Raw genomic sequence first — 23550 nt, 5'->3', positions numbered from 1 at the left:
TATCTGCCCCTCCTTCTTCCATCTAAATTGATGTTAACTATCTTTTAACCTTAAGAAAATAGTAAATCTTGAGGAACCCCTTGAAGCCGGGCCCAAGAATAAATGGTGACGAGAAATTTGTAACATATCGTTTGTGTTGGTGAATCTAGAAAAAGATTGGTTGAAAGCAGATGCCTGGAGTGTCAGTAGTTATGCTGTTACTCTGAAAATATAGATATTAATTATGCACAGCTTATTCATTGCATCGGAATCTAACAGCTTCCTGGTAAAGAGGGAAGTTAAGCGGCAGAGAACTGTATTTGACATTGTGAAATCTCATTTTCCTTGTCTTGTGAAAGTGAACTTGAGATACATCACACAACACTGTTCTGTATCACGGAGTTAGATAATATAATTTAATATAATGTATTAATCTTTAATAAAGGTTACCTACCTTTCTTTAATAAGCCTTTGAAAATGCAAGGGTTTGTTGCTTATGTAATTCCAACCTTTTCCTTTCTGCAATCTAGAGCTGATCTTAAAAGATTTTTTGGTCGCAAGAATTAAAATGCACTGAATTGCTACAAGATACAGTTAAGGCCAGGGTTTCTGGCAGTTTTAAGATTTCAGCTCAGAACTCCCCAGCCAGCAATTCCACGAAAATTTAGCATAGAAGATTGAGAGTTCCATGTTTTGGGGATTTTGAGACAAAGATGTCTGCTATAGATGTGGGGGGGGGGCATGGGGAAAAAAGAGCTAATTTACCTGATTTAGGTATTGAAATCAGTAGGATCAGTGAGCAATGACAAAGCTGCAATTCTTAAATCTACTGAGGGGCATTATTTGGGACTGCTTCATTTGGATTATATGTTTCATTCTCCAAAAAAAATTCATCTGACATTGAAGGATGAAGCTTAGTATATTAGGAATTACTATAGATATCAGATTATTCTCCAGAAGGTAGATATTTGAGATCCCCAGGAAACCAGACTGAGACCAGACATATGTTTTAGCATGTAAAGCAAAGAAGTTACCCAATACTTTGAAGACAACAGTAGAAATAAGGAATTTGAGACCAGGTTCCTTTTAATGCCTAAACCAGTGGTGGCGAACCTATGGCACGGGTGCCAGAGGCGGCACTCAGAGCCCTCTCTGTGGGCATGCACGCCGTCGCCCCAGTCCTAGGCCTTCAGCTGGGTTTTATAAAACCTTTTCGCTTTAGGCCTCCGCCGCCATGTGCAAAAAAAAAAAAAAAAGGTTCAGTCAGTCAATTTCAACTTCTTGCGGGAAAAAAAATCTTGCAAAGTTGGAATTGATTGATTGAACTTTTTAGTCCCACCCAGTCTGCCGTTACCACCACAGCCATGCCCACCCAATGGGCCATGCCAACCCAATGGGCCATACCCAGCCAATGGGCCACACCCAGCCAATGGGCCACACCCACCCGGTACCTGACGATGCATAAGTGGGTTTTGGGTTGCAGTTTGGGCACTCGGTCTCTAAAAGGTTCTCCATCACTGGCCTAAACGCTAACGAATTTTCTTTTTGAGAAACAAGTGCTTCTCAGTCTGTGAGAATATAAGGGCTGAAGAAAAAGTGATAGGATTTGGATCTTGATATTGCTGTATAAAGGGTTTATCATAGCTGGATTCTTCATTATCAGGAGCTTTTCTAGAATAAGAGTATCCTATCAGAGCTGTGTCCTTCAATGTCTGACTGTAAGACTTGGACTGGATGATGCTAATCACTCTCTCCCTGGACTACTCTGCATATACCCTCTGCTTGGGCTATTTTAGCCTTATTACTAAGGGCATTCATCAGGGAAAATCATAGGTTTTCGGGTGCACTTTTAAAAGAACAATCAGAATGGCTTGTATAGACTACCCTCCTTCAAGCTCTAAGAGCAGGGAGATCACGGTATAGATTTAGATTGTGCCATGCTCTCATGTTTAGGTTTGACATGATCCCCTCCTCATAAAGAGGGGCAAATTATTTTTATACAATGTATATATCCTCTATAATGCTTTGCGTTAACTGACTACCAGGAGGCATCTCTACATTCACACACATCTCCATATAACAAGCAAAGGGAAGGAGAAAAAAAACGGATCTTACACATTTAGAACTTATTGCTTGGCAATTTCTAATCATCATCTGAGCTGGTGGTATTACCTAGCACAGTGGTTCTCAACCTGTGGGTCGGGACCCCATTTGGGGTCGAACGACCATTTCACGGGGGTCGCCAAACCACGCTGTCCGCCATTTTTTCCCTTTTCCCTAGCTGTCCTACTCCCTCTTATTGGTGGCCACACCCACTTGGGGGTCACCACAACATGGGGAACTGTATTATGGGGTCACGGCATTAGAAAGGTTGAGAACCACTGACCTAGCATGATCATGAAAGGTCTGCAAGAAAACCACCAAACTCAGGAGCACCAAGGGCCCCTCATTTCAGCCCTGAGCTACAAATATTCTATCAATTGCTGGTCAATTGAATTGAATGGGGTGATCCAGAGAGTGTGTACTATTGTTTAGCGGAGGAAGGTTAGGATAGGCCAGTGGTGGTGAACCTATGGCACAGGTGCCAGAGGCGGCACTCAGAGCCCTGTCTGTGGGCACACACGCCATCACCCCAGCCTTGCCACCCCCCCATGGCCCCTTCACCACCACCCCGGAGGAGAGTCGCCCCGGGCAGAGCCTGCGCAGAGCAGCGCAGCCAAGGACATGGCAGCCGAGCAGCAGGGACAAGACTCCACCCTTGTGCCCCATCGCATACAGATGATGCTGTGGGGTGCGGACAGAGGGTGTGGCTGCCATGATGCTGCTGGGCCGCCACGGAGATCTGTGGCGGGCCATGGAGGTGGTGAGTGGCCGTGGGGGCGGGGCAGGGGCAAGATGGGTTTTGGGCACTCGGTCTCTAAAAGGTTCGCCATCACTGGGATAGGCCATGCACAGAAAGATACAGATTTGCACAGTGAGAACCACGCAGAAGAGAATTCCCTTCACATTATTTGTATCAGCATCCGGTGTTGAGTGCAGTGGTGGCTGAGCCAGAAATACAGAAAAGTTACATTTGTTGTTGTATTTTTCTTTGTTAATTGAAGAAAAGCAGGTTAGATATAATTTCTAGCAGCATTTCAGCATCTAAATAGGTTGCTCCAGTTACATACTTCAGCTGGAACAAGCTTATAGCTTATGGTGTTTGATTTGCATCTTTGGTTTATTCTTGATGCTTTGCAGAGCAGGCTTTACTGGTTTCATTTGTGGTTCCTTCCACATTGCATTGTGTTGCAAATTTCTGCAATTTTAGCTCAGGTTGGCCTTGTATCTGGGCTGGCAATTGTGATCACCTAAGTCTTCATTCTGTTGTGTTGCTCTAATTTAATCAAATTTAAAAAGAAATTAATTTTTCATTTAATTCCTGAGCTTTAATTACTACCATAGTGCAAGGTCATTTCTGCATTTTTAAGTGTATTAATCCAAAAACATGCATACTAGTTAGTTTGGCTAATTTTGAAGGGACACTCTACCTCAGTGTTTCCCAAACTTGACAATTTTAAGGCATGAGGACTTCAACTCCCAGAATTCCACAGCCAGCAACGCTGGCTGTGGAATTCTGGGAGTTGAAGTCCACATGCCTTAAAATTGTCAAGTTTGGGAAACACTGCTCTACCTCAAGTAATCTTTATTCACAGAGAACTTGTTCCTTATTCCAGAGATCCTGTCAAGGGTTGAGACAATTGCTTCACCAATCTAAGAGAAATATTTCAAGTAAGTAGAATCCAAGCAATTGAGTTGCTCTAGGACAGTGTTTCTCAACCTTGACAATTTTAAAGCATGTGGACTTCAACTCCCAGAATTCAACAGCCAGCATTGCTAGCTGTGGAATTCTGGGAGTTGAAGTCCACATGCCTTAAAATTGTCAAGGTTGAGAAACACTGCTCTAGGAAATACGGTCGCCCATGACACTAACTTTCAAAAAAAAACATTTTAGAGATTAGACTACATTCTTTTGCATAATTGGAAACATTTATTTTCAGTAGAATTTTACCTATAAATGAAGGAATTAAATATGCACATCTTACATGATTATACAGCATTATAAAAATATTCTGGAATAATCACTGTTGATCAAATGTCATCATCAAATCAGCAGCACAGTGCAAAAATATCTGAACTTGGGAAGATTTTTTAATACCATCTTCTCTCTTTTCATTTCAAATTGAAGAAATTTAGGGTAGAGGAATGATGCAAATGCCATTATCCTCAAGATAAATTTGGGCCAAAGGCTAATCCTATATAATATATCAGAGCATGCAACTGAGCAGGAATGTGGTAACCAAAGAAGGTCAAGTGAGGTACACATAAATAGCACATTGTTCTTCATTCATGGATTGTGTCAGTTCAGGCTCCAGATGTACCTGTGGGATCCCATTAGAAACAAAGTAGGTCTGTCTCTGTGAAACATTTTGTAGGCCAGCAAATACCTCAGAATTTCTGACACATACAAATATGTAATTCCTTTTTCCTCCTTATCCCTACTCATCTCAGATAGATTGTAGTAAAGACTATGCCACGCACACATCTGAATCGGCTCGTGACTTTCATCTCTGATCCTCTTCACAGTGGTAAAAGGGGTTGTGTGTTGACTACGACATACAGTATCATTGAATGAGTATGATGATGCAATATTAACATAGCTGAACAGGAAAAAGACCATAATACTGGAAGATATAAATATGTGATAGAGGTTAGTTTAGTCTTTTATTTCTGGTTGTATATTAAAAACATTTTTTATAACAAGGACAGTAATTGAGTGTGTACTGATAGTATGTATTCAAACCTCATGGTTATCTAAGCTTGTGGTAAGGCATTAAATGTATTCTATTCATGCCATGTAGCTCCTTGTGTGATAAAAGAGTGAAATGTCAGGGAAAGTGAAGAAAAGCAGATCAGGATTGGTGTTGATTACAAGGGAGGCTCTCTGTGAATTTCATGTGGCCTCTTGAGTACTGTGAATGAAAAGATGGACTAAGAATGATTTTTTTTTTTAAGTAACCTGACCCGGAGTTTAACTATTCGATGCTCTCTAGTCATATTGGACTTTAATTTCCATCAGCTACAGTGGGGCAAGAGTATGTGAGAATTACAGTTAGGAAAAAATCCTGCAGTACATTAGCCTACCATAATCTAATCTGTATTTCTACTTTTAAATGATAATATTAAATAATAAGCCTTCCTCCCCAAGGAATGAGTTAGGAATAAACACCCTACTGCTGCCCTGCCTACATAATTATTTTCCAAACAAGAAGTTTGGAAAATATAATGATGATAAGGCAGCAATTGCTTTTTGTTCCAAAAGGAGTATGTTGTATTCAGCTTTGGGATAGAAGTGTGCCGGTGAGTGCTGTACTCTTAGATCTAGGGCATGATTAGTGGTGCTCTATAGCAGGGGTCTTCAAACTTGGCAACTTTAAGACTTGTGGACTTCAACTCCCAGAATTCCTCAGCCACTCCACAAGTCTTAAAAGTTGCCAAGTTTGAACACCCCTGCTCTATAGTAAGGTGACCAACTTTTTTACAACAAAAAGGAGGACACGAATAAATTGAAGAAAAAAATATCGTAAATAAAAGAAACATTGTATTTATTGCAGCAATAATACAGAATACATTATAATATGATAAATGCATAATAAAAAACATTTGTAACAATAACATTTTAAATTGTAATTATGCTTACATGCCTATTATTTAAATGAGTACTTTTCCATTGAATGAATATTTTTTGTCAATGTATCATCTTCTAACAATATATTGGAAATATCTGAACAAGAAATATCCTTCATATTGAATGTTACGGCAAGTGCTGCAGCTACAGTATCAACATTCAATCTTGATTTCTCACTTGTCCAAAAATCTACATGGCTGGACTGCGCGGGGGTGGGCGGCGGAGGCAGGTGTTGTGAGCCAGGTGCTCCAGGACAGACACGTAGGTGCGCAGGGTGAGGTGGTGGCAGCGCAGGTCAGCACTGCGTAGACCACCAGCTGGCGCGGCCCATGGAAGGTCAACTGCCCGCCGCGCCCCCGCCCACAGCCGCCCCAGCAGCACCGCTGCCCTGCCATGGAGAGCTGGCCCCGCGGCTCGCAAAGCACCAGCTGAGCCAGCTCTGGCCCTGCAGCAGCCCCCCCAGCACCACCGCCCATCCTGCGCATCCCCGTAGAGCCAGCCCCACGGCTCGCAAAGGCAAAGCACCAGCTGCGCCGGTTCCAGCCCTGCAGCCCCCCCAGCCGCCCCCCAGCACCACCGCCCACCCTCGCATTCCCGTAGAGCCAGCCCCACAGCTCGCAAAGGCAAAGCACCAGCTGCCCCAGCTCCGGCCCTGCAGCTGCACCCCCAGCCGCCCCCCAGCACCACTGCCCACCTTGTGCATCCCCATAGAGCCGGCCCCGTGGCTCGCAAAGCACCAGCCATGCCAGCTCCGCCCCTGCAGTCCCCCCCCAGCCGCCCCCCCCCAGCACCACCGCCTACCCTGTGCATCCCTGTGTAGAACCGAACAGGGAAGATCAAGAGAAACTTACCGCTCCAGTCTCCTCCAGCTATCTGCAGAACTAAGTAGGAGATAGTGTAGTTGGGTAGCAGTGAGGGATGCAAAGTTCCTGCAACTTGCACGTGCAAAGTTTGCCGCCTGGGTGTTTTGGCACGCTCAGCAGCAATTCCTATTGGCTTTCGAAAGCTAATAAGGGGAACAGCTCAGGCAAAAGTTGAAAAAAAACCATCAAAAAAAGGTCCCAGAACGCCTTCTGAGTGTTCTATGAGGGGAAAAAAAGCCCTGCAGATAAGTCTTCAAATATAGAAAAAGAGGACATTTAGGAGGACATTTTTGAGGGAGGACAGAACTCACAAAAGGAGGACTGTCCTCCCAAAAGGAGGACGGTTGGTCACCTTATCTATAGGGATCCACTGAGACTTATTATTTCATATCCTTCCTTGTAAAGTTCTTTGCTCATAATGTTAAAGATGAGAAGAACAAACCAAAATTGATTCCCCAATTTGAATCAGAATCAGAATAGAGCTGGAAGGGACCCTTGGAGGTCTTGTAGTCCAGCCCCTGCTCAAGCAGGCGATCCTGCACCATTCCAGAAAAGTGGCTGTCCAGTCTCTTCTTAAAAACCTCCAGTGATTGGAGCGCCCACAACGTCTGTAATTTCTTCCTTTATTAGGGTATTAGGAAAACCAATGGTTCATAAAGAAGTTCATTCACAATGTTAAGAAAAATGATAACTTAACATTTTCCATCATTTAGTAAGACAGGTAGTCCTCGACTTACAACAATTCACTTAGTGACCGTTCAAAGTTACAATGGCACTGGAAAAAGTGACTTATGCCGTTTTTCACCATTATAACCTTTGCAGCATCCCCAGGGTCATGTGATCAGAATTCAGACACCTGGCAGCTGACTCGTATTTACGACGGTTGCCGTGCCCATTGGTCACGCGGTTTCCCTTTTGCGACCTTCTGACCACCAAAGTCGATGGGGAAGCCAGATTCCTTATCAACTGCAGTGATTCACTTAATAACTGTGATGAGAAAGGTCATAAAATGGGGCAAAACTCACTCAATGTCTCACTTAACAAGATAAAAAAAACGGGCTCAGTTGTGGTCATAAGTCAAAGATACCTGTAATAATATCCATTCTAGACATCTGTTGTAACAGACAGGCATGGAAAATGTAGTTAGGCACTTTTGAAACAATATTATGGGGAAATATAGGTAGTCCTTGACTTAACGACCACAGTTGAGCCTAAAATTTCAGTTGCTAAGTAGTTGCTAAGTGAGTTTTGCCCCATTTTATTACTCTTCCTACCACAATTGTTAAGTGAATCACCGCAGTTGTTAAGTCAGCCACACAGTTGTTAAGTGAATCTGGCTTCCCCATTGACCTTGCTTGTCACAAAGTGGCAAAAAGGGATCACGTGAACCCCAGGACACCACAACCGTCATAAATATGAGTCAGTTGCCAAGTGTCTTGAGTTTTGATCACATGACCACGGGGATGCTACAATGGTCATACGTGTGAAAAACAGTCGTAAGTCACTTTTTTCAGTGCTGAGAGCTATTGAACCCAGAGATGCCCCCCTCCCCTTTTGTTGAGGCATCCATAGCTATTGTAACATGCAGAAGTATCAGGCTGCCGAAGAGATGCCAAATGAAAAAGCTGCCCCAATTTTGCACATGCTCGCTAAAGACGGTCTGTGTGAAAAACTGTCTGAAGAAATTGCCGTCCCTTTAGGCAAGTCTCATTTTGATTCATTGCATTTCTGATGATTCCAGCCATTTTCATTGTAATCCAGCAGCACTGAATACTTCGTGACCTTTGTCTTAAAATGTGATTTATCCTCCCAGGCATGTCTGGTTTAATTGCAAATCTTTTGTTACTGACTTGGTTTAATGGGCAGCATTTGGCAAATGGTTGAATGGTAATATGATTTTCTCAAAGGCAAATGAAATGTACGTAGATGAAGTGGCCTTTCTCCAGGGTCACATCTTTTTTAAAATATGTCTGTTTCTAAGTTTTAACATTTATTCTCTAATAAGCAAGTAGACGCTGCAGTATACAAAAGGAATTGAATCAATACTTCAGGATAAAAAAATTATCAGATACATTTACTAAACCAAAATGTTGTCTACAGTAAAAAGAGGTTTGTTAAGTCCATAGGTTACATTGTGGTTTTCTGTTTCTTGGTGTGTTTTGACCTTATTTTAGGAAAAACCATATTTCAGAAATAAGAACTGTCTTTAAGGGCTTTCAAGCTATAATGTCTTCTGATTAACTAACCAGGGTGAAATCCATAAGAGGAAGGAAAAAAAACTTGCGATAGACAATTACAGCAATATTATCTGCAAAATAAATCTAGTAACTTGGGGTGGAGGAGGTGGGTGTCAACAATATAAAAGTAGCAAGTGTGACAATTTGATAAAAGTCCTGCTTTTTAATGTGCACTGTGGGACTTGGTGCTCACATCTTCTATTTTGAACTTGTTGATCCTTGTATCACAGCTCTTTCTAGAGAGCCAATAGCTCTAGAGCAGGGGTAGGCAACTTTGGCTCTTTCATGACTTGTGGACTTCAACTCCCAGAATTTCTGAGCCAGCCGTGCTGGGGGGAAAAGGAGAGGTTTCCAAGCTGAGCCATGCTGGCTGAAGAATTCTGGGAGTTGAAGTTGAAAAGAGCCAAGGTTGCCTACCCCTGCTCTAGAAGATAATAGCCAGCTCTCCATTCCGGGATGTTCCACGATTAAGCTGCAAACCATTCTTTTGTCTTCCAGGTGATACGGAGAAGTAGTGATGAAGAAAAACTGCTCTGCTTAGTTCGTCAGCGTGCAGGACATCACTGCCAAACTGCTGTGATTGTGATACTTATTTTGGCCTGGGAAGGGATTCCTCACCTTCTTGCTGACACGTTGTACAAGGAACTGACGCAGAGCCTCAGAAAATATGGCTGCCCAACTAGCCGTAGATGTGCATTAAATGAAGAGTAAGTACGCTTTAAAATATTTTGAAGTAGGAGAGTATTTTAAAATATAAAGGATGTATGAGATATTAGTAATGTGACTTGATTAACAGTCTTCTGCAGGATGGATGTTACACTTGAAAAAGATACATACAACAATTTCTAATTTTTTAGTAGAGGGCAGATAGCATTCTGAGTATGATGTGTTTAGAGGACCAAAATGAACTTTCTCATTTTTCATTTTTTTTATCCTGGCAAAATCAGATTGTATGAAAATAGAATTTTTCTTCCATTTTTTAAGAATGTGCTCTGTTGTTACCCAAAACTTTCTATCTTGCTTTTGATATCTTCTAGACTAAAGCAGGGGTCTTCAAACTTGGCCCTTTTATGACTTGTGGACTTCAACTCCCATAATTCCTCAGCCAGTGTGCCTAGTTCAGGAATTCTGGGAGTTGAAGTCCACGAGTCATAAAAGAGCCAAGGTTGCCTACCCCTGCCCTAGAGTCTTACATGTTTAATGACTGTCTTCTCTGTGGTGGAGAGAAAAAAATTAAACATTTTTGGTCCTACAGCATGAGATTCATCAGATCTGATTGATTCTTACATTGGTCATAATCAGAAGCAGCCAGTGACTACATGCTTGTCTTGCTCCAGTCCAGTCCACTGCCGGCTTGTGGGCTGATTGCCTCACACGGAGGCTGTGCCCACCCCAGCTCTGGCAATGTGAAAAAAATCATGATACGTCGCAACACGTCACATGATGTAGCGAGTTTGACACTCGTGCTCTAGTCTATTCCATTTAGAATAATATAGGTTATATTGTAGCTTTCAATGTGTGTGTAGGGCTGACAGAGATTTGGGGCATCAAATTGCCCCAAAGGTGAGAATCTTGCCCAACTAGCTGACTGCCTACCTACCTTTTGGTTAATTTTTCTAGTCGTACTTGTGCCTGTCAAGGTCTCGATCCAGAGACATGTGGAGCATCCTTTTCATTTGGCTGTTCTTGGAGCATGTATTACAATGGCTGTAAGTTTGCCAGAAGCAAAATCCCCAGAAAATTTAGACTTCTCACAGATGATCACACCCAAGTAAGTATTCTCCTTTTCTTCTTCCATAATACAATTTTTAATGCTACAGTTTAAATGCACAGGTATCATAAATGTTTAAAGTTGTTTAGAATTAGTGGAATCACATTAGATTACATCCTTTCTATGTGGCTTAGGTGTGCAAGCTAAGCGTTACTATGAGTAAACTGTTCATACACAGTAAATCACTTGTACTGACTTGTCTTATAGCACATAAAATCTCACTTCCTGTTACCTCCAGAATGCTATGCTTTCATGCCTCTGATAACTCATAGCCATCCACCATAATTTACCAATTTGCATGCATTGAATTGAATACTTTATTTGGCCAAGTGTGATTAGACACAAAAGGAATGTCTCCAGTGCAGAAGCTCTCAGTGTACACGCAAAGCAACAGAATAATGATAATCATAATAAAAATACCAGTAAGAATATCAGTAAGGGGGGAGTACGAAGGATAAGAAGTCTAAATAATAATGCTAAAGCCATACTTCTTGGGTAAATACATACTGACTTTAGACAGCAATGTGAGAATTAGTTGTTCAGGAATGTTCTGTCCCAGCCTAGATGAGTCCTTGTTAAGCTCACAAGGAGAAACCCCTCTTCCAATAAGCAGGCTGGAACTGCAGGAGAAAAAACTAATCCCCTTTTATTATTTACAGACCTGAGTAAATGTCCAAAGGCAAACAAAACACAGTTCACTGAAACTTGATTCCTTAACACAAAAGGTGTGAGAGGTTGCCTTCAGCAAATAGCACTTCTCACACCTTCTCTTTTATTATGCAGCCAAGGTGTGGCTTTCTAATTCCTTTGCCTTTGGAGCCTCCCCATTGCATTCCTCTGTCCTACGGCGTTTACGAGCATCACGAGCATCCCGAGCATCCCGGATATCTTGCAGCTGTGAATCATCATTGTCCAGCTCAGCTTCCTAGCACAGCTGTGTCTCAGCCTGAGTGTGAGTAGAGGGGCCAGGCTCCTCGTCAGACTGTAAATCTTGGAGCTCATCAGAGCCTTCCTCTGACGTCACTCCAGGCCCCTCCTCCTCCTCCTCCTCTGATTCCCAGACTCAGCTGCCGGGTCCATTGGCTGACGAGGAATCACAACAAGGAGAGTGATGGGCCGAGGGAAAAAACTGTCCCTGTTTCTAGTTGTTTTGCCCTGCAATGCCCAAGGAAAGAAGTTGAAACAGTTTATGTTCAGGATGTGAAGAGTCCGCAGATATTTTCTCAGCCCTCCTTCTGACCTGTGCAATATAAAGGTCTTTTATGGAAAGCAGGCTGGTTGCAATTGTTCTTTCTGCAACCTTAACTATCCGTTGGAGTCTGTACCTGTCTGTTTGGTTGCTGTACCAAACCTGATAGTTATAGAAGTACATATGATAGACCAGTAGTGGCACGGGTGCCAGAGGCGGCACTCAGAGCCCTCTCTGTGGGCACGCGCACTGTTGCCTCAGGCCTTGGCCTTCAGCTGGGTTTTATAAAACCTTTTTGCTTTAGGCCTTCGCCGCCGTGTGCAAAAAAAAAAAAAGGTTCAATCAGTCAATTTCAACTTCTCGCGGAAAAAAAAAAGATCTTGCAAAGTTGGAATTGATTGATTGAACTTTTTAGTCCCACCCAGTCTGCTGTTACCACTGTAGCCATTCCCACCCAATTGGCCATGCCTACCCAATTGGCCACACCCAGCCAATGGGCCACACCCACCTGGCACTCGACCATGCATAAGTAGATTTTGGGTAGCAGTTTGGGCACTCAGTCTCTAAAAGGTTCGCCATCATTGTGATAGACTATAATTTCTCTATAAAACTGCTCATGTAATTTTCCCTAACCTCACCTGTTGCATATCTGTCCAAAAAACGGACACGTCTGAGCAGGTACAGTAAGCTGAATCGATTTAGAGTATGTTTTTATTTTCCTATTAAGACTAAATGCGCATGTTCACAGTGACTAACATATACATGCAATCCATTTTATAAAATGTTCCCTTATTTTAAAAATAGGAAATATTTCACAAGTGTGCATGTACACAGGTTTGCTAACTTCTAGCATAGTACCTACTCCTGAAGCAGGCACTCGGTTGTACAATTATTTGGGGTGGCTGAAAAGTTCATAGAACAAACAAATGAAAGTGCTTTTTGTCATTGTTTTTATTAGAATCTTCTGCTTTAGCTAAATATTAAATATTGATCATTTTGCAGATGACTTAAAGCTAGGAGGTATAGCAATGCAAATGCAGAAGAAGATAGATTGAAAGTAAAGACAGATATGGATCATTTGAACCACTGGACGGAGTGAGATGAGGTTAAATGTAAAGAAGTATAAAATTATGCTCTTTAGGTAAGAATAGCTTGTAGTATAGAGATAAAACTAGAAAAAAATCTGTTGTCTAGAAAGTAGTCCAGAAGAATTTTTGGACAGGTAACAAACTTATATGGGTTTGTGCTATTGTGATTTACTTATTTTGCTCAATAGTGTTCAACAATGAGATATAAGAAGCAGTTGCTTTGCCCTCTTCCTGGTGCACAAAGAAGAATTTATTTTATTTTATTTTATTTATGAGACTTATATACTGCTTTAAGTGCAAGCACTCTCTAAGCGGTGTACACCAGTAAGCAATGTATATTTAAAGCTACCCTTTCATTTCTGTTCTGGTTAATTATGACTTGTTCTGTTTTTCTAGCACAACAAGTGAATTAGCTTTGACCTTGGCTTGCGTATAGCATGCCAGGTTTAGAGCATCTTATAGGATTGTGGTGAGATATTTTATGGAATGAATGAAACAAATCATTCTATAAACTGCAGATTATGGGTGGTATGATTCAACAACGCATATTTATTCACAGCACAGGATGTGGATGAGAGATCCTAAGCTGTCGGGTATTTTTGTTCATTTGTTTTTTATAGTAAAAGCGCAACCATCTAATGAAACATATGTATGTGTGAGTTGTTCAAGGGTTATAGCCAAAACTTATAGTAAGTTATATCAGCTTGGGAAATAGGACTACTTTGAGCACTCTGCATAAGTTAAGGAGAAAATCCACCTTTGATTTTTTTTCCCATCATTTTTTTTATTGCCTCACAATTATTATTATTTTTATATGGTAGCTGCTTGGTGTCTGAATGGATTTTAGAAGAATGTTATTTATTATAGTATTAATGGATATACTCTGTTTTTAAATAATGGATTGTTTTCCAAACCTAAATATTTATAATGTAAAAGTCTTGTTGAGTCATTCACTTCTGTGGTTGACTTTATGGATGCATTTCTAGAGTTGTCTTGGTAATAGTAGAGGAACAGTTTGTCCTTCTTTTAATTTGTGTTTTTAATTTCCCAATCAATTTTACAGCTCACGGACTTCTTGACATTCTCGCATCCAAATACTAGCCAGGTCCAATTCTACTTAGACTAGTGAGATTAGCCATGTCAGCTACCCGGGCACCTGTGTGTATTGTCTGAATCTCATACTTTCTAAGGCTACTATATTGGTCTGCTAAACTGATACGTTGGCTTTAACAAGTACAAAATGGGCAACCTTACATGCTGTTCTGTTGTTAAGCAGAACCTCAACTTAACTTTACATTTAAAGCATTTATTGCAGAGGTGTCCAATCTTGGCAACTTTAAGGCTTGTGTATTTCAACTCCCAGAATTTCCTAGCTAGCTATGCTGACTGGGTAATATTCTGGGAGTTGAAGTCCACAAGTCTTAAAGTTGCCATGGTTGGACACTCCTGAATTATTGTTTGTTTTGTGGGTTTTTTTCTTTTTGCCTTTCTTGAAAGAGCTTGATGTTTGATCTACTGTGTCCACATTTTTTAGACTCAAAGAATATCTTTGAAGAAACTCTGTTGCTTATCTTCAAATCTTATGTCTCTTCTCCTCTGAGAATAATAAAGCAAAATTCTTAAGACAGAGTAGTGATACTTATTTTTAACAAAATATGAAAATGAACCAAAGAATGTAAGTTTAATGACTTATTGTCAAGTTATGTAGTACATTTTTAAAATTTGATACAGGTAGTCCTTCACCTACGTCCATTCAGTGACCATTCAGACATATGATGGTGCTGAACGAATGATGGTTATGACTGATCCTCAGAGCATTTTTGACCTGCTGCAGCACCCCATGATCACACACTCATTGCTGAGGCAAACCTCCCCCACCTGCACATCCTCCTGCAGCCTTTCTGCACTGCTACTCACATATCCTCCCTGACCTTTAACCCTTGTGCACCCTATCCAAGCCTCACAGCCACCCTTGACTCATGCCACAAACCTGAACAGCTGCTGTGACCCATGCTACACTCCCATGCACCCTCCCTCACCTGTTCCTCTCACACAACACTCAAGCTATCACACACTCATCTTAACCTTCACCACGCATCATACCCACGTGCACTGGCCCCACGTATACTGCACCTACACACACTTCCCAAGCCATACTGTGCCTCTTACACACACCCTCACATCCTCCTTGAATTGCATCACGCCCTTGCATACTCTCCCAAACGCATGCCTCACCTTTGTGCACCGTCCCTGACCTTCATGTACTTTTCCTGAGCCACACTCTGGCACTCAGGAACCCCCTTGCTCCTTCTCCCCCACCTGTCCTTCACACTTGCACTCTCTCCAAGCCACACCTGCACCTCCGGCACACCCCCTCACAACCTCATACATTCTCCCCAACTCATGCTGTACCTTCTCACACCACACGTCACATATGTACTCTCGCCCCCTTACGCATTCCCCTGGTCCATGCCACAGTCCCAAGCGCATTCCCAGATCCGAGCTATACCTCCACGCACCCTCTCTGATCTGCATGCCTTTTATGCATCCTCTCGTACGTGGCACCCTCTCCCCAAACCTCACCATGGCTCCCCCCCCCCTCCGGTGCTCTGTTCCCCACCCAACAGAAGTCACTCGACTGCCTGCTGGTCTGAGACTTGGAACTTCCTGCCATCTTGGTTGTGGGATCCCAGCAGGAAGGTGCCTCATCAAATAACCATGGGATTTAGTTAACAATGATAATTAGGACTTCAGGGATGGTTGTTGCTAAGCGATGTGGTCACACTTTATGACCCCCCATCCCTTAGCAATGGAAAACCCAGTCCCAACTGTTGTCATAAGTGAAGGATTACCTGTATTCAGTATATTGAAGGAAGAAAAGTCTCTCTTTCATGACCAGCCCGATAGGCTTTCCAACATTGTTAATAGCTGTTGGGCTAAGTAATGGTTTCCTTGCAAAGGAGAAAGGAATATTTTCCCCTGTGTCTGACCAACTTTTAAATATTTTGATAGCTTTACTATTACAGTAGGAAACTTAGGTCTCAAATATAAGCTGCAGTCAGCGTTGCTTTCGCTAATTGCTTTGTTTATAAACAATACAATTATGGCGTAATTGCTTTCTCTGTTTCCAGGAAGAAAATCTGGAAAACAATTTGCAGACTTTAGCTACTGATGTGGCTCCGTTATATCAGAAACTTGCCCCTGATGCTTTCCAGAACCAGGTAGGTGGATGAATATTTCATGTTGCCTCATCACATCCTTTTAATGTGATAGATCAGTGACATTTCCCTGAGGGACATTCACTTACTAGCTGAGTCCACAGATTGAGCTAAGCCCCAGCATCATTTCTTGGATTTTAAGCTAGTACAATGTGTGGGTTCTTCTCTTATAGTTTATAAACAATGATTTATGGCTTTGTACAGGAATAGATAATATATGGCCCCACATCTTTGTTTCTTTTTGCTGCTCTTATAAACCTATTTTATTTCTCTCTTTCCATGTTTGTGGAAAACCAGCAGCACCTATTGAGGTGGAAAACAGATCATCTCAAAATGAAATATCTGAAAGTAATCATAGTTAAAGCACAAAAAGCAACCCCCAAATCTCCCTTGCAAGGCCAGCCTTACCCACATGCCTGTAATGCCCCTCCTTTTGTGACCCTTTTCAAATGTTGTATCTCACCTCCAGCTTCAGGCTTAGTGTAGTATTATGTGTAAGTCCATTGGTTTTGGTATATGCAATATCATAGTGCAGGGGTCGGCAACCTGAAACAGTGAAAGAGCCACTTGGGCCCGTTTCCCTCACAAAAGAAAAAACTGGGAGCCGCAAAATGTGCGTGCGCATGCGCGCGCACACGCAAAACAGAGGGCTTGATTGAAGAGTGGAGCTTAAGGCGAGACATGCACCGGCCCTGCTCCCCATCCAGCTCTGGTATGGATGCTTTGCCGTCCTGGCTTCTCCTCCCCTCGGAAAAAACTGCTCTCCCCCCGCTCCGCGCTCTCCCTCTCTGGGACTTTCTTCTTTCTGCCTTTTGGCACGAAGGTTCCCAAGGAGTGGAGGAGGAGGCTGACGGGGAGAAGGAGCTGCTGCAGCAAATCTTCCGAGGTGGCAGCAAACGGCCACTCGGGCTCACCTATCTCAGCTTGCTGTAGGAGGCTGGAGTTGAGGCTTCTGGCTCGCTCTGGGAGGGATGCTCGGAAAAGAGAGGATGAGAAGCGGAAAGTGGGAGAAAGGACGTCTTCCAGCTCTCTGGGGTTCTTTCGCTGGGAGGGCGAGGAAGCAGCAGTTCTGCTCCGTAGGAGGTGGGAGCAGGCGGCCTCTCCTTCAAGCTTTGCCAAGTGATTCCAGGAGCGAAGCAAGCTCCGAGTCCCCGGAATGTCAACTTTGCAAAAGAGGGAGGCGGTGATGGGATTAAAATAAAACGGGGGGGGGGGAGGTTGAGGAAACCAAGCAGACGCCTCTATCAGAGGGCGAGCAAGAAAGGCAAGAACAGGGAGAGGAAGAAGGCTTTCGGGGCTTGTGCACAGACATAGCTCACTCCTCCTCGTCTCCTGCCCTTGCTGCATCTCCTGTGGAGACACGTTTGCCTCTCTCTGTGTGTCTCTCTCCCACTCAAAGCCATCCTGCAGCTCGATCCTTGAAGCGATTTCAATCGGCCCCTTCATTGCCAAGCGTCCCCATGGAAGTCAATGAAGATCCGCGGCGACTCAAAAGGTCAGCCGCGGCACTTCCAAGTCCGTTGGTTTTACTAGCGAGCCACTGCCTTCGCCTCCTCGGGTTTGGCATCAACACAGATCACTGAGCAGGAGGATTGATTAGTGCGGGTTTCTCCTTGCCAAAGTAGCGATGGTTGGAACAGGACCTTGCCTGATCTTTTGTCCAAACTCAGCCAGGTGGGTCCCGTGGCCTTTTGAGTTGGTGCGGACCTCCATTGACTTCCATGGGGACACTTGGCAATGAAGGGGCCAATTGAAACCACTTCAAGGATCGAGCTGCAGGATGGCTTTGAGTGGCAGAGAGAGACACAGAGAGATGCAAACGTGTCTCCACAGGAGATGCAGCAATAGCAGGAGACGAGGAGAAGGAGGAGGTGGCTCGCTTGGTAAACCAACTGACTTGGAGATGCTGTGGCTTTCTGGGACACCCCGGGGTCTTACAGAAGACCCAGCCCAGATCCAATTCCCTGCCCTGCCCATCTGGAAACCCCACCACAGTCCCCCCTGCAAACCAGCCTGCAGGATACTCGGGAGGGAAGCCCAGCACTGGGCCGTGGGGGGAGCCGGGCTGAGCTGCCCCAAGGAGAGGAACTCCCCTGGCCAACATGCGCCGATTCTTCCAGGCGGCCCTTCTTCCCTCCGGCTTTGAGGCTCTACAGCACCCGACTTCCTCTCCCCCCAGCCTCGAGCCAGGCTCCCCAGAAAGCCGCGGGACCCCAGTAGGTGTGGGGATGGGCTGAGGAGGGGTCCTCCCGCTCCAGTTGGGTACCCCCCCTCTTTTCAGAAACAGCACCCGAAAGGAAAGGAAGGACAGAGCAAGCTTTACCCGCGGGGGATCCGGCGCTCGTTGCCTACCTCCCTTTCCCGGGCAGGGATCGCCAGCCTCAGCAGATCCACTGGGCTGGCAAGAGGTCCCTTGAGAGAGCAGCTGCCGTCGCCTCCCCTCCCATCTCCCGGTGGGCTTCAGGGGAAGCGCGGGACTTCGGGGGGGCGTTCCTGTTCAAAGCGATCCGTGCGCTTTCAGAGCTTGGGAGACAGAGCAACGCTGAGCCTAACCGGGCAGACCCATTTCCTGGGGCCTCAGCTGGCGGGAGGGCTGGCCTGATCAGCAGAGGCGCCAGCTGGCTGCTCCCAGGGGGGGATCCCGAGGCTGCCCTGCGTGTCTCCCTGGCCACGTGCGCCTCGGACAGGGCCAGCCTAGGAAAGGGACTTCCTGGCTGCACTTCTCGCAGGGGGTAGGGCGCCTGGGCGCAGGGCCAATCAGGAGCCCCACGAGGGGCTAAGTCCACACGAGAGAGAGGGAGGGAGGGAGGGGGGGGAAGCACAAGTGCCTCTCTGTCTCTGTATCTCTCTCTGCAAATGGCGGAGGAGGCTCCAGAGCCGCAGGAGAAGGCCCAAAGAGCCGCATGCGGCTCCGGAGCAGCGGGTTGCCGACCCATGTCATAGTGAAATTGAATTACAATTAGTCCTCACTTACCAACCATTTGTTCAAAATTATAATGGTGTCACAAAAGATGACCTGACTTTGAAGTTTCAGCCATTCCAGCACCTTGCGGTCATGTGATCAAGATCTAGCCACTTCACAACCAGCTCATGCTTAACAGTGGTTGCAACTTCCTGCAGTTATGTGATCGTCCTTTGCAGCCTTCACTGTTGGCTTCCCACAAGCAAAGTCAATGGGGAAGCCAGTTGGAAAATTACTCACACCAGTCCCAGCTTGGCAGCAGTCATGTAGTCACATCATCCATGTACCGTTCCTTACCTGTCTGGTGGCCTGTTTGCAAGCCACCTGAGACTCGCTTAAGGACCCATGATCTTCTCTCAATAGCAGCAATGGGGAGCACCACGATTCTGGTCCTAATTACATCATTACGTAAGGATTACCTGCATGGCTTAGTGCAGGAGTCTTCAAACTTGGCCATTTTATGACTTGTGAACTTCAACTCCCATGCTGGCTGAGGAATTCTGGGAGTTGAAGTCCACAAGTCATAAAACGGCCAAGTTTGAAGACCCCTGACGTAGTGTATGTGAACCCATTTGCTTCCTGGTGAAAGCAAATATTAGATATGAGAAAGCAAACTGCTTTGAGGATACTTTCTGTTTTTTCTTAAATATAATAAATCTGATTGTGATCACAATTCACACTCTTCAAGCTGGAGGGCAGCAAATGCTCCCTGGATTTAGCTATTGCACTGTCCCTGCTATATGTAGCAATTAAAATGCATAAATAAAATAACAATCTGCACAAAAGCCATATGTTTTGTAAGCAACAATACACAGGTCAAGTGTAAGTCTGTGTTTCCTCCAATTTTTGATTGTAAATGAAATGTTGCCCTGAACACACGCGTCACTCACTGTGTTCCTGAAATAAGAGCCCATTGCCTTGTTTTCTAAGGTGGAGAATGAGCATCTTGGTCCTGACTGTCGTCTTGGGATCAAAAAAGGCCGGCCTTTCTCTGGTGTGACAGCTTGCATTGATTTCTGTGCCCATGCACACAAGGATACTCACAACATGCACAATGGAAGCACTGTGGTAAGTAAAATTTGGAATGCTGTTTCCTCTTTGTCATGTAGCTGTGTCGTGGTTGCATGCTCTCTTTTTACCTCATTTCCTTTATTATTATTTTTTTCAGTTTGGGTCTCCAAACTTGGCAATTTTAAGACTTGTGGAATTCCTCAGCCAACATGGTTTGGTGACCCCTGCCATAAATGACACAAAATGTAATGAATGTATAATAAGTTATAATTTTCTTGGTTACTGAGGTTAAATACTGCTTGAGCATGAGTGTCTGCAGCCTCGTACACAATTCACTTTTAAATCTTTAGTTTACAATGCCGTAAGTCAGTAGTGGTGAACCTATGGCACGGGTGCCAGAGGTGGCACTCAGAGCCCTCTCTCTGGGCACGGATGCCGTCGCCCCAGTCCTAGGTCTTCAGCTGGATTTTATAAAACCTTTTCGCTTTAGGCCTCCGCCGCCATGTGCAAAAAAAAAAAAAGGTTCAATCAGTCAATTTCAACTTCACGGGAAAAAAAAGATTTTGCAAAGTTGGAATTGATTGATTGAACTTTTTAGCCCCACCCAGTCTGCCGTTACCACTGCAGCCACGCCGAGCCAATGGACCATGCCCAGCCAATGGGCGACACCCAGCCAGTGGGCCACACCCACCCAGCACTTGACGATGCATAATCTAAAAGATTCGCCATCATTGCCCTAAGGTGCTTCAAGGCCAGAAAGTGCAGGGCAAAAAGACCATGTAAACAAGGGGAAATGGATGGGTGGAGGAAAGAAGCAGCACCTGGATTGGAATGCACTGGGAATAAAAAAGGAATTGCACTTTCATGTTGACAAAGGGAATCGATTATTTTGCGGCTTCTTCCTAGCAAGCAGTAAGCCTTCTTACATAACTTATTGTATGAGTTCTGAGGTCCTTAGGTTGGATACAGCTTAGAAGTCAAACTGTGCCAAGTCAAGTATCCAGGAAATTCCTCAAGGTCTTAGCAGTGAGCCTTGACATTCAGCTCCCAGCCCAGAGCTGCAGGAATGTTGCCCACCTTATCTGACTGGATGGTTAGCATTTGCCGATTAATCTATTTCTTAGGGGTCTTTCCTGTCATTATGGTCAAGACCTGAAATGCAGGCCACAGTCATGGAAGCGAGAGTCAAACAGCCTTCAGCCTTCGATGAAGAATTTAAATGCAAGAATTAGGGGCAAAATACAGAGTCTTTTTATTATTATTATTATAATTTTTACAATTTTACAATAAAAACCCCTTTCCCAATCCCTCTCAACCCTCCCCAAAACCCTCCCCCATTCTTCCCAGGGCTAGATACAGAGTTAACTAAAACTTAATAGAAAAAGCTTATAAACTCAAATAAACCACAAACAATTATGATTATATTCGATGAACAAATTGTTAAATACATTAACTCCATTACATATAAAAAAAAAAACAGAAAGAGAAAAAGAAGAAAATAAAGAAAATAAAAAACATAATAAAAGAAAAAAGAGAGAAAAACTAAACTATTCTACACTTCTAAATAATATCTTAAACTTTAAATATAAATTATTCAAAAGCTAAATAATATTTTCTAATATCATACCTATATTGTATAAAATTTATCCATCTTTTCCACACCAAGAGATACTTCTCTTGCGATTGATCTTTCAAAAAAGCCGAAATTTTTGCCATTTCAGATAAGTAAGAAACTTTAAAAAACCATTCCTGCAAAGTAGGCAAAAATTCCTTCTTCCAATACTGTCCTATTAACAACCTTGCCGCTGTAATTAAGTTTAACATTAAAATAATTTCTTTGTTATCACAATCAGAGACAATACCCAACAAAAACAATTGTGGAGTAAATTTTATCCTTCTTTTGAAAATTCTTTGTATATTCCACCATATCTTAATCCAAAAAGCTTTTATGCTTTTACATGACCACCAGATATGATAATAAGTGGCATCCAAACAACCACATCTCCAACATTTAGGCTGCAAGTTTGAATACATACGAGACATTTTTTGTGGATCAAGGTGCCATCTATAAAACATTTTATAGAAATTTTCCCGTAAATTTTGGGCTTGTGTAAATTTAACATTCCTCACCCAAATAGTCTCCCATATATCTAATGAAATTGGTTCATCAAAATTTTGAGCCCATTTAACCATACAATCTTTAACTAATTCTGCTTCTGAATCCAATTCCACTAACACACCATAAATTCTTTTAATATGGGTTCAGCTTTGATCTGTAATTTGTTTTAACAAATTCTCATCCTCTCTAAGCAAGCCCACATTATAATCTATCTTCCACCTTTCCAATAATTGTCTATACTGAAACCATGAATAAATAATATTTTCTTGTACTAGTTCATCCATAGATTTTAATTGCCAATTTTTACCATCCCACTTAAGTAATTGTGTATAAGAAATACTATCCATCTTAACTCCTCTCCTTATTCCTTCTATTGCATGCCATGGAATAGCCCATAATGGAATTCTTGAATCAATTCTATAATATTTCTTCCAACCCGAAGTAAAGAAGTTCTTAAGATATGAGACTTAAAAACCCTATCAACCTTTTTATTATAAATTAAATAGGCATGCCATCCAAAAAGTAAATCCCACCCCTCCAAAAGGAGTATATCTACATTTGTTAAGTTAACCCAATCACTAATTAATGTTAAAACCACAGCATCATAATACAATTTTAGATTCGGTACCTTGAGTCCACCTCTCTCTCGTATATCTTGTATAATTTTAAGTTTTACTCTTGGTTTTTTTCCCTGCCCAGATAAATTTATTGATACCTTTCTGCCATTCATCTAAATTTGCTTCTTTTTTTAGAATAGGTATCATTTGAAATAAGAGAAGAAACTTTGGCAAAACATTCATTTTAATCGCTGCTATTCTCCCCAATAGGGACAATTGCAGCTTTTTCCAATTGTCCAAGTCCTTTTGTATTTTAACCCACAGCCTTTCGTAATTATTTTTATACAGTTTTGCATGGAAGCAGATAAAATAACCCCTAAATATTTTACCTTATTAACAACCTCGAAACCTGTCAATCTAACCAAGGTCTCCTTATCCAAGTTGGTCATGTTTTTAGGCAATATTTTAGTCTTATTATTAATTTTGAAACCTGAAACTTGTCCATACTGATTTATCAATTGTAACAACTCCATTACAGAGTGAATTGGTTGAGATAAAGTAACAACCAGATCATCTGCAAAAGCCCTTAGTTTATATTCTTTTTTATTAATTTCTATTCCTTTTATTTTCGATGATTCCCGAATTTTGATCAGCAAAATTTCCAGGGTTAAAACAAACAGCAGTGGCGACATTGGACAACCCTGTCTGGTCCCCTTTTCAATTGGAAATACCTCTGATAAACCTCCATTAACTATAAGTTGTGCCGTTTGTTTTTGATAAATGGCTCGAAGAGCCTGTAAAATTTTATCTCCAAAGTGATCAAAAGCT

General features: G+C 42.9%; 1 protein-coding gene across 6 annotated transcripts in view; it reads left to right on the top strand.

The window, feature by feature from the left end:
• TET1 (tet methylcytosine dioxygenase 1) overlaps nt 1-23550 on the top strand; it is a 117834-nt gene that overhangs the window by 85261 nt on the left and 9023 nt on the right. For all 6 annotated transcript variants that reach the window (XM_039324619.1, XM_039324616.1, XM_039324615.1 and 3 more), the window contains 4 exons: nt 9306-9514; nt 10428-10578; nt 15987-16076; nt 19966-20103. In XM_039324619.1, coding sequence (XP_039180553.1) covers nt 9306-9514; nt 10428-10578; nt 15987-16076; nt 19966-20103 — 588 coding nt within the window. The remainder of the gene's footprint in view (nt 1-9305; nt 9515-10427; nt 10579-15986; nt 16077-19965; nt 20104-23550) is intronic.

The sequence above is a fragment of the Crotalus tigris genome, unplaced genomic scaffold, assembly GCF_016545835.1.
Source record: "Crotalus tigris isolate CLP2741 ecotype Arizona unplaced genomic scaffold, ASM1654583v1 scf7180000024304.1987388, whole genome shotgun sequence".
NCBI lineage: Eukaryota > Metazoa > Chordata > Lepidosauria > Squamata > Viperidae > Crotalus > Crotalus tigris.
This window is presented reverse-complemented; position numbering and strand designations above follow the sequence as displayed.